Raw genomic sequence first — 12035 nt, 5'->3', positions numbered from 1 at the left:
GTGTGTGCTGTGTGGACTCCGTGTGGACTCCATGAGTGCTCTGTGTGTACTCCGTGTGTGCTCCATATGGACTCCATGTGTGCTCCGAGTGACTCCGTGTGGACTCCATATGGACTCCGTGTGTGCTCCGTGTAGACTCGGTGTATGCTCCATGTGGATTCCATGTGTGCTCCATGTGTGGACTGCATGTGAACTCTGTGCGTGCTCCGTGTGGAGTCCGTGTGTGCTCCGTGTATGCTCTGGGTGGACTCCATGTGACCTCTGTGTGTGCTCTGTGTGTGCTCTGTGTGGACTCCATGTGAACTCCATGTGTGCTCCATGTGGACTCCGTGTGTGCTCCATGTGGACTCCATGTGTGTTCCATATGGATTCCGTGTGTGCTCCGTGTGGATTCCGTGTGTGCTCCGTGTATGCTCTGTGTGGACTCCATGTGAACTCCGTGTGTGCGCCGTGTAGACTCCATGTGTGCTCTGTGCGGACTGTGTGTGTGCTCTGTGTGAACTCCGTGTGTGCTGTGTGGACTCCGTGTGGACTCCATGAGTGCTCTGTGTGTACTCCGTGTGTGCTCCATATGGACTCCATGTGTGCTCCGAGTGACTCCGTGTGTGCTCGTATGGACTCCGTGTGTGCTCCGTGTAGACTCGGTGTATGCTCCATGTGGATTCCATGTGTGCTCCATGTGTGGACTGCATGTGAACTCCGTGCGTGCTCCGTGTGGAGTCCGTGTGTGCTCCGTGTATGCTCTGGGTGGACTCCATGTGACCTCTGTGTGTGCTCTGTGTGGACTCCATGTGAACTCCATGTGTGCTCCATGTGGACTCCGTGTGTGCTCCATGTGGACTCCATGTGTGTTCCATATGGATTCCGTGTGTGCTCCGTGTGGATTCCGTGTGTGCTCCGTGTATGCTCTGTGTGGACTCCATATGGACTCCGTGTGTGCGCCGTGTAGACTCCATGTGTGCTCTGTGCGGACTGTGTGTGTGCTCTGTGTGAACTCCGTGTGTGCTGTGTGGACTCCGTGTGGACTCCATGAGTGCTCTGTGTGTACTCCGTGTGTGCTCCATATGGGCTCCATGTGTGCTCCGAGTGGACTCCATTTGTGCTCTGTGTGGAGTCCATGTGAACTCCGTGTGAGCTCTGTGTGGACTCCGTGTGTGCTCCATATGGACTCCGTGTGTGCTCCAAGTGACTCCGTGTGGACTCCATATGGACTCCGTGTGTGCTCCATATGGACTCCATGTGTGCTCCGAGTGACTCCGTGTGGACTCCATATGGACTCCATGTGTGCTCCGTGTAGACTCGGTGTATGCTCCATGTGGATTCCATGTGTGCTCCATGTGTGGACTCCATGTGAACTCCGTGCGTGCTCCGTGTGGAGTCCGTGTGTGCTCCGTGTATGCTCTGGGTGGACTCCATGTGACCTCTGTGTGTGCTCTGTGTGTGCTCCGTGTGAATTCCGTGTGTGCTCCGTGTGGACTCCATATGGACTCCGTGTGTGCTCCGTGTAGACTCGGTGTATGCTCCGTGTGGACTCCATGTGAATTCCGTGTGTGCTCCGTGTGGACTCCATATGGACTCCGTGTGTGCTCCGTGTAGACTCGGTGTATGCTCCATGTGGATTCCATGTGTGCTCCATGTGTGGACTCCATGTGAACTCCGTGCGTGCTCCGTGTGGAGTCCGTGTGTGCTCCGTGTATGCTCTGGGTGGACTCCATGTGACCTCTGTGTGTGCTCTGTGTGTGCTCTGTGTGGACTCCATGTGAACTCCATGTGTGCTCCATGTGGACTCCGTGTGTGCTCCATGTGGACTCCATGTGTGCTCCGTGTGGATTCCGTGTGTGCTCCGTGTATGCTCTGGGTGGACTCCATGTGACCTCTGTGTGTGCTCTGTGTGGACTCCATGTGAACTCCATGTGTGCTCCATGTGGACTCCGTGTGTGCTCCATGTGGACTCCATGTGTGTTCCATATGGATTCCGTGTGTGCTCCGTGTGGATTCCGTGTGTGCTCCGTGTATGCTCTGTGTGGACTCCATGTGAACTCCGTGTGTGCGCCGTGTAGACTCCATGTGTGCTCTGTGCGGACTGTGTGTGTGCTCTGTGTGAACTCCGTGTGTGCTGTGTGGACTCCGTGTGGACTCCATGAGTGCTCTGTGTGTACTCCGTGTGTGCTCCATATGGACTCCATGTGTGCTCCGAGTGACTCCGTGTGGACTCCATATGGACTCCGTGTGTGCTCCGTGTAGACTCGGTGTATGCTCCATGTGGATTCCATGTGTGCTCCATGTGTGGACTGCATGTGAACTCCGTGCGTGCTCCGTGTGGAGTCCGTGTGTGCTCCGTGTATGCTCTGGGTGGACTCCATGTGACCTCTGTGTGTGCTCTGTGTGTGCTCTGTGTGGACTCCATGTGAACTCCATGTGTGCTCCATGTGGACTCCGTGTGTGCTCCATGTGGACTCCATGTGTGTTCCATATGGATTCCGTGTGTGCTCCGTGTGGATTCCGTGTGTGCTCCGTGTATGCTCTGTGTGGACTCCATGTGAACTCCGTGTGTGCGCCGTGTAGACTCCGTGTGTGCTCTGTGCGGACTGTGTGTGTGCTCTGTGTGAACTCCGTGTGTGCTGTGTGGACTCCGTGTGGACTCCATGAGTGCTCTGTGTGTACTCCGTGTGTGCTCCATATGGACTCCATGTGTGCTCCGAGTGACTCCGTGTGTGCTCGTATGGACTCCGTGTGTGCTCCGTGTAGACTCGGTGTATGCTCCATGTGGATTCCATGTGTGCTCCATGTGTGGACTGCATGTGAACTCCGTGCGTGCTCCGTGTGGAGTCCGTGTGTGCTCCGTGTATGCTCTGGGTGGACTCCATGTGACCTCTGTGTGTGCTCTGTGTGGACTCCATGTGAACTCCATGTGTGCTCCATGTGGACTCCGTGTGTGCTCCATGTGGACTCCATGTGTGTTCCATATGGATTCCGTGTGTGCTCCGTGTGGATTCCGTGTGTGCTCCGTGTATGCTCTGTGTGGACTCCATGTGAACTCCGTGTGTGCGCCGTGTAGACTCCATGTGTGCTCTGTGCGGACTGTGTGTGTGCTCTGTGTGAACTCCGTGTGTGCTGTGTGGACTCCGTGTGGACTCCATGAGTGCTCTGTGTGTACTCCGTGTGTGCTCCATATGGGCTCCATGTGTGCTCCGAGTGGACTCCATGTGTGCTCCGTGTGGACTCCATTTGTGCTCTGTGTGGAGTCCATGTGAACTCCGTGTGAGCTCTGTGTGGACTCCGTGTGTGCTCCATATGGACTCCATGTGTGCTCCGAGTGACTCCGTGTGTGCTCGTATGGACTCCGTGTGTGCTCCGTGTGGACTCTGTGTGTGCTCCGCGTGTGCTCCGTGTGGACAGGGTCTCCTCTTTGGGAGACGAGGGTGAGAATAGTCTGCAGTGAGTGCGTGCCAGCCTCGCCGGCTGTGTGACTCCTGCAGAAATCAGACCTGCTCCCCCAGCACCCAGAGAACAGGGCCCCTTACGTAACGACTCCACCTCCAGCCCAAGCGGCGCGTTTTCTGTCCGCGTCTTTTCTTAGGGCGATCGACCGAGTGGAAAAAAATGACAAAAGTGCTGCGGAGCCAGGCCTGAGTGTGGGAACAGGGGCTGGGCCGGGCTTATCAATCACCCAGTGAGTCCCCGGGCGGCCGTGAAAGGCATCGCCCCCCAACCCACACTCCCACCCCTGGGGTGATCAGCCTCGCATCCCGGCCGCACTCAAACCAAGCGTTTGATGGGAGGTTTTCAGAGCGCAGACCTGTTTGACGGAGTGCTCGGTCCGCTGGGAACTTGCTCTAGGGCACTTTGGGAAACGAGAAAAGGAGGACTTTTCCACCAGAAAGTAAACCAATACCAAGCAGGCATCAATGCCGTTTAGCTATAAACGGCAAGCCCTGGATGGAGGTTGTAAGTTCTTACACAGCAGACATCAAGAGCTGTGGGCTCACTGGAGAAGAACTGTACATTATACGCAAAGTATGAAATCAACCAATGAGTGAATTCATACTCTTTCTTTCAACAGGTGGTGGTGCTCGACCCATCGTGCTGAAATGACCTCCGTGGACCCGAAATACGGAGGTGTCTGGGTAGGTAACAGAGTGCCTGGGTGACATCCAAGTGAGGTTGGATGGAGGTGGGATACAGGTGAATACAGAACGATCCCGACAGAAGCACGGTGTACTGACAAGTTGGTTATGGTGATGAATACGGCGTGGGCACGGCTCACGGAAGAGGTGGGCAGTGGTTTGGGCAGGGCAGGTGACGGTGGGCAGGGCGCCACCCGATGCCCCTGTGTGCCCCGATGGCAAACTCACTTCTGTACGTGGTGAACCCCCGCATCCCTCGAGCCCAGAAAGCAAATCGAAGCATTTGCTGCTGCCGCTGAAGGGATCAGACTCTTCCTTTCGGTTCACAGGAGCAGGTACCGAGCCACACATCTGATGGCCATTCCCGCCCCTTAGCTCTGCAAGCCTCTGGCCTGAGTGCACGCCCTGGGTCTCTGGACACAGACCCCCACCTTGGTGAGGATCTCTGTGCAAACCGAAGGCTTTCCAATCACTTCCCGTGGCTGGCTCAGTGGACTCCACACCCTAGATTCCTGCTCTTCTGCGTTCCCTCTGCCTTTATCTAACGATGCCTTTGGTTTCCTGTATCTGTGAGGTTCTGACCTCCTGGGGCCTGGCGAGACGGCCCTCCCCAGGATGGCCTTATGTCCAGAGAGCAGACGGCTCACCTGCCGGCATCCATGTTCTGCGCAGACCGGCCGACCCAGAGCCCACACCCCAGCACGTCCTCAGAGTGGGGACCCTCACCGTCGGGGCCCCAGGCCCACCCTCACCCCCACCCCAGGGCCAGGGGACTGGGGCAGCCAGTGCCCAGAGCCTGGGCGTCCTTGGTGGCTCAGCTGGGAAACAATCTGCCTGCAATGCAGGAGACCCGGGTTTGAACCCTGGTTTGGGAAGATCCCCTGGAGGAGGGCATGGCAACCCACTCCAGTATCCTGGCCTGGAGAATCCCACGGGCTGTACAGTCCACGGGGTCGCAGAGAGTCGGACACGACTGAGCGACCTGCACTGTTACTTTCTTCCCCTTTCTCAGAGCAGCCTCACGGGCTCTCGGTGTGGCCCCGGCCTCTGACAGGCAGCCTCAAGCCTGCATCAGCGGCTCTCCTCTCGGTGTTCCTGGAGGCGGCTCCGCGTTACTACCTCCCTCACACTGAGCCACATCTGCGGGGAGACGGGCCGGCCCCCCATCTGCACTGCCAGATGGGGCGTCGCCTTCCTACTGGGGAGCCTTAGGGGGCAGCGCTGCGCTCCGGGCCTCTATTACACAGAACAGATCTCAGTGAGACAGACACAGCGTCCACGGTGGGAAAGCAGACCACGCCCAGGGTGTGTTCCGGTTCGAGAGGGCAGCATCGGGTGGGAACGTGGACTCAGGGCCCCTCCAGCCCAGAACCACACCCTGCATGAGTCTCTTCACCGAGGACAAGCACCCCAGGACTGGCGCATAAACCTCAGTGACTCCACGAATCTGCAAGGACACGGTCCCGTGGGCACGGACGATCCACGGCCTGTCTTTCCTTTTCAAGTCAGTAGCGTAAGGTAGCGGAGAAGGAAATGGCAGCCCACTCCAGTGTTCTTGCCTGGAGAATCCCAGGGACGGGGGAGCCTGGTGGGCTGCCGTCTATGGGGCTGCACAGAGTCGGACACGACTGAAGTGACCTAGCAGCAGCAGCAGCGTAAGATAGAGCCTTAAAGAGACAAATTCCACAGCATGTTCACGTGTTACTTTTAAGCCATGCCTGCATGCTCAGTCATTCACTCGTGTCCGACTCTTTGCAACACCATGGATTGTAGCCCACCAGGCTCCTCTGTCCATGGGATTCTCCAGGCAAGAACACTGGAGTGGGTTGCCATGCCCTCCTCCAGGGGATCTTCCCCACCCAGGGATGGAACCTGCATCTCTTACGTCTCCTGCATTGGCAGGTGGGTTCTTTACCACTAGCGCCATGGGGAAGCCCTCCTTTGAACCCGTCCTCACCTTTTGCTGCAAAGATACTGACTCAGCTGATTCCAGAGCCATCACTCGGTGTGACTAGTGATCACGTGCCGGACCATGACTCCAGCACCTCACACGCCGTCTCAGGGTGGTTCTGACCTCACTCACCCCTTCCCTCCTCTGGAAACCACCCCGGCTCCTCTCCGCCTCTGTCTCAGAGCTCCCCAGGGTTCTCCAGTTCCTCTGGGCACTCACTGTCGGGGTCCCCGGCCGCCTCACGGCACTTTGTGTGGGCCGTTGAGACGGGTCTTGACTCCTCTTCTAGAGCAGTGGTCCCCGACCTTCGAGGTAGTAGCAGGGACCAGTTTCGTGGAAAACCATTTTTCCACGGATAGGGGTAGGGGGTGGGGGTGAATGGTTTTTGAGATGATTCAAGTGCATTCCTGAAGAAGGAAATGGCAACCCACTCCAGTACTCTCGCCTGGAAAAATCCCATGGACGGAGGAGCCTGGTGGGCTACAGTCTGTGGGGTCGCTGAGAGTCAGACCAGACTGAGTGACTTCACCTTCAGAAATGGCATTCTCTTTATTGCGTGCTTTCTCTGATTATTTATTCCATCAGCTCCACCTCTGAGCATCAAGCATTAGATCTGAGGTTGGGGACCGCTGCTCTAGGGCATCTTAAGTTCTACCCTTACTTAAGAAAGTATTCTTAAAACTCCATGTTACTCTGGTCTGAGTACTACAAGTGAACCGTGTTTTACATATGATGGTTGCTTTGGAGATACTTAATTGCAGTGATTTTTCTTACTTATAAATAATACTGATACCTGTTTCCATATTACTAGTGAAATGGTTAGACCTGTTTTCTAATTACTGGTAAATTGATCAAGAAACCCAGAAGAAAGCAAAGAAAAAAGTGCTTCTGACTGATCCTGATTTTGAATAAACAGAAATGAAAGAGGCAGAAAGGACTTTCAAGCAAACATGATGTCTGTAACCATGACTTTCAGTCAATGTTGTACTCAAAGCCTCAGCCAGTGTTAAGACAGGGCAAAGAAGCAAAAATGTGCAAAGCCTGGAAAGGAAAATGTAACTTTCTTATGATTTACTGACAACATGATGATTTTCATAGAAAATGCTGGAAATCATCTATGCTTCAATAAACAAATTCTTTCTGTTGCGGGGGGGGGGGAAGAGGGAAAGAAAAATAAGGGAACGTTGATGCCCTACGTTGGATCCTTATGACAGAAATGAAATCCGAATGAAAGTCAGCTGAGAAGCAAAGATGGAACAACGCCACTCCTGGGATGTAAGGAGGGGGCCTGAGTGACTGTGTGTGAGAAGAGCGCTCACGTAGGACATGGAGCAAAGTGAACCTGAAGGAAACGAAGTGATGAACTGGTCCTCTCTTAAAGGAAGAACTATTAAGAAACCGAAAAAAAAAAAAAAAAAAAAGTAGAGAAAGACTTAGATAAAACCAGGAAAGACCTAGATTAAAACCAGCATAGCCATTTCCCTTTTCCAGGGGATCGTCCCAACCCGGGGATCAAACCCGGCTCTCCCGCATTGCAGACACATCGTTTACCACCTGATCCACTAGTGAAGCCCTGAGTGAAAGTGAAAGTCACTCAGTCGTGTCCCACTCTTTGGGACCATGGACTATACAGTTCATGCAATTCTCCAGGCCAGAATACTGGAGTGGGCAGTGTTTCCCTTCTCCAGGGGATCTTCCTGACTCAGAGATCAAACCCAGGTCTCCCGCATTGCGGACACATTGTTTACCATCTGAGCCACAGGGGAAGCCCAAGAATACTGGAGTGGGTAGCCTATCGCTTCTCCAGGGGATCTTCCTGACCCAGGAATCAAACCGGGGTCTCCTGTATTGTAGGCGGATTCTTTACCAGCTGAGCTGGAAGCCCAGTGAAGCGCCAAAGTAAGAACTATTAAGAAAGCAAAAGAAATAAAAGTGGAAAGAAACTGAGATGAAACCAACAGATGACTCATATACTCCATACATAAAGGACTCTTGCTAAACCCCCTGGAGCGTGCTTCGGAAAAGAGAAGCCCCATCGCCAATAAACACGACGAGGTGTTCAACCCCTGGATGATGTGAAACGTGCAAATACAGAGCAGCGAGCCATCACGACACGCGTACCAGAAGCGCTGAGGTGAGAAAAAGATGGATTCTCCGCTTGGGGAGACTGTGTGGAGAACATCTAAGCCTCCTGGTGGGTGGGTGCATGGTCCAAGCCCTGTGCAAAACTCTTCTAGAGGGTTGACATCCTCTGACTTAGGCATCTCACCTCTGGGTGGGGGGAATATGTACGCACATGTGTGACTCAGAAGGTGTGTTCACAATATGTTCACATCGGCGCTGCTCTTTTCCATCTTTGAGATTCTTTGATGCGGATCCTTTGAAAAGTATTGAATTTGCTACAACCTCCCTTCTGCTTAATGTTTCGTTTTGCTTTTGGCCCCAAGGCATGTGTGATCCTAGCTTCCCGACCAGGGATGGAACCCGCCACCCCTGCGTTGGAAGGTGAAGTCTTGACCACTGGACCGCCAGGGAAGGCCTTCTTACCAGCCCATCACTGGGGCAAACCAAATCTCCAGCCACTGCTGACAAGAAACGTCACAGCCGGAGGTGTCCCGGGGACAAACGGCACAACACAGAATGAGTGGCTGAATCACTGCTTCCTGCAGGAGACTGGGAGAGTGTCCCCCGTGTACTGTTCACTGCGAGAAGCCAGGTACAGAGAGCTAAGATCCCATCTGTATAAATTTAAGTACACGTATAACACATGTGCACGTTCAGAAGTCAGGCTATGGTGGTTTACTCTTGTGTGCCTGGGATGTTTGCATCTCCTGTATGTTTACCTTTTCGTTAGATGAGATGCTTACATGTTCGATGATAAAATGTGCTATTTTATTGATACTAATGCCATATGGACGTACAATGTGAATTTTAAACGGGTAAGGACAGTCGTCCTCTGGTACCACTGGGGGTTGGGGATCGGACCCCCTGCCTTGGATACCAAATGGATGCATGCTGGAGTCCCAGAGCGAGCACTTCGTACCTCCGGGTTCTGCATCGTTGGGTTCAGCCAGCTGCTGACCGTAGACAAGAGTATGGGGCCCACAGGCGGGTGAATATGCAGATACAGAACCCGCTGATGTGGAGAGCTGACTGTACAAGAGATTAAATAAATTCTACAATTTAATGTTAATTTAATATTAATAGTAAAATTAATCAACTAATATTAAGTTAAATGTTGCAGTATGTATACACTGTAATAGTAATACTGAGTAAATTTAAATTAACATACGATAGCAATAAAACACTAGACCTTGTTGGTAATGTTATTTTGGCTACAGAATGAATTTGAGCAGCTTGGAAGAAAATTCCAGAAGAAGAGCTCCAGCACCAATATCCCGAATGGCACACGAGCTGATAACACTGAGTAAAACAGCGCCTCAGAAAAGTGAGAATTCTGAAAACTAATTCACGAAACAATTTTGCCTGAAATAGATTTTTGTGTCTTAAAATGCACAGAAGTGATAAGATGTATGTCAATGATCTCTAAAAGCAGTTTTTCAGTAACGCAAAACAAATAGTCCTAGGAAACAAAACAAAGGCATGAAAGGAATTTATCTCAGAGATAAAAAGAAAACAGAATCTATTCTAAGGATGAATGTTCACTGCAGTATTAACGATAAGACAGAAATTCTGAAGGCAGCTAAATGTTTGACTACATTGCAATTATGACAACAGGTAATATCAAGGTAGCCATTTCAAAATGTTATTAAAAATACTAACAGTATATAAAATGCAAATATAGTATTTGAAAATGTGTTCATTTTACACACACACACACATAAAAATGGCTTCCCTGCTGGCTCAGTCTGCAATCCAAGAGACCTGGGTTTGACCCCTGGGTTGGGAAGATCCCCTAGAGGAGGGAATGGCAACCCACTCCAGCATTCTTGCCTGGAGAACCCCATGGACAGTCCACGGGGTCGCAAGGAGTCGGACCCCACTGAGAAACTAATGCATACACATACATATATAACTGGGTGAGAAACCAGAGGTATAATAAACTTGTGTAAACAAATCTGCTAAAACTCTACTTCTGTGAAATACTACGAAGAGAATTGGCCTTTTTCCTGTCTTTCAAATTATTTGTGTTATGCACCTTTTTAATAAATAATTACTTTAAAACAGAGCTTTACTGTGCAAAATAATGAGTATTTTGAGTGTTTAAGACACAAGACCAGCTTTCTAGGAAACAGGTGAAGACAGGTCAATATCCCTAAAATGATGCAATGTCAGTAGCAGATTTCAGAACGTGATACACATTCCTGGGAACCAGGGGCAACCCATTCAAACTCCAGAACAGCAAGGCATTTGATAAAAAAGAAAGCGTGCACGCGTTTTGCTCAGCTGTTTCCTTAATAGCAATAGTGTGGCTTGATGGTGACGTTTGCACAAGCATCCCAACAGCTCAGAACTCTTCAATGCAAACAACAAACATAAAACTCTTAGACAAAACACTAAACTAGCAGGCAGAACACTCTCTGAAATAAATCACAGCAAGATCTTTTTGGATCCACCTCTTAAGAATAATGAAAATAAAATCCGAAAATAAACAAACGGGACCTAATTAAACTTGAGAGCTTCTGCACAGCAAAGGAAAGAACAAAACAAAAAGACAACCTAGAAATGAGAGGAAATATTTGCATATGACTGATGAAGGCTTAATTTACAAAATACACAAGACAGCTCATACGCCTCAATATCAACAAACAACCCAATCAAAAATCAGACCTAAAAAGACATTTCTCCAAAGACATGTAGATGGCTAAGAGGAACATGAAAAGATGGTCAGCGTTGCTAAGTATTACAGAAACACAAATCAAAACTACAGTGAGTTACCACCTCACACCAGTCAAAATGACTCTCATCAACAAATCTACAAACCATAAATGCTGGAGAGAATGTGGAGAAAAGGGAACTCTCTTGCACTGTTGGTGGGAATGCAAACTGGTACAGCCACTACAGAGAACAGTCTGGAGGTTCCTAAGAAAACTAGAAACAGAGCTACCGTGTGACCCATCAATCCCACTCCTGGACATATAGCTGGAGAAAACCATCATTTGAAAACCTACATGCACCCCACTGCAACACTATTTACAATAGTCAAGACATGGTAGCGACCTCAGGGTGTGTCGAGAGAGGAATACATATGGTACATGTACACCCAGAATACTACTCAGCTTCATAAAGACCGAAATAAAGGCCATCTGCAGTAACATGGGTAGGGAGGTAGAGATGATCACAGTAAGGGGAATCAGGGAAAGAAACAGGATATCACTTCTCTGTGGAATCTAAAAAAAAAAAAAATGATACCGATGAACTTATTTACAAAAGAGAAATAGATTTACAGACTTAGAAAGCAAATTGACAGTTACCAAAGGGGCCTGGTGAGGGTGGGGGGGAATAGACTGGGAGACTGGCTGGACAGGTACACGCTACTGTCTTTAAAATAATTAACAGGGTCCTACCGTATATAGCACAGGGAGATCTGCGCAGTGTAATAACGCAACTGGAAAAAGAATCGATCTGTATATGTGTGTAACTGAATCTCTCTGGTGTACACCTGAAACTCACACAACACTGTACATCACCTGTACTCCAATATTAAAATAAAACTCAAGGACAACAAGGACTAAGCAAGCATCTGCTCACCTTCGGTCTTCTTCCAGTAGACCTTGACTTGCAGCTGGTTGTCTTGGAAGAACGGAGCCCCGACTTCCAGGAGGCGAGCGGGCCGGCGTCTCTGAAGGGGAGGCTGCGTGTGCATCACACTCTTTCTACTTTTCCCGAGCTGTTCTTCTGCGAGAGTGCACAACATTCTGATTTACTCGTTAAAAAGCCATATGGAACCTGAGGCTAATCCCAGTGCATCTGATTTCCCTCTGTGATCCTTTCGT

The 12035-nt window shown here is 50.6% G+C and overlaps 1 protein-coding gene across 1 annotated transcript in view; it reads right to left on the bottom strand.

Moving 5' to 3' along the window:
• The window catches only part of ANOS1 (anosmin 1), a 201038-nt gene that overhangs the window by 16989 nt on the left and 172014 nt on the right, over positions 1 to 12035 (bottom strand). Inside the window, exon 9 of the mRNA XM_043895522.1 lies at positions 11791 to 11937. Within this exon, the coding sequence (XP_043751457.1) occupies positions 11791 to 11937 (147 nt within the window). The remainder of the gene's footprint in view (positions 1 to 11790; positions 11938 to 12035) is intronic.

The sequence above is a fragment of the Cervus elaphus genome, chromosome X (genome assembly GCF_910594005.1).
Source record: "Cervus elaphus chromosome X, mCerEla1.1, whole genome shotgun sequence".
NCBI lineage: Eukaryota > Metazoa > Chordata > Mammalia > Artiodactyla > Cervidae > Cervus > Cervus elaphus.
This window is presented reverse-complemented; position numbering and strand designations above follow the sequence as displayed.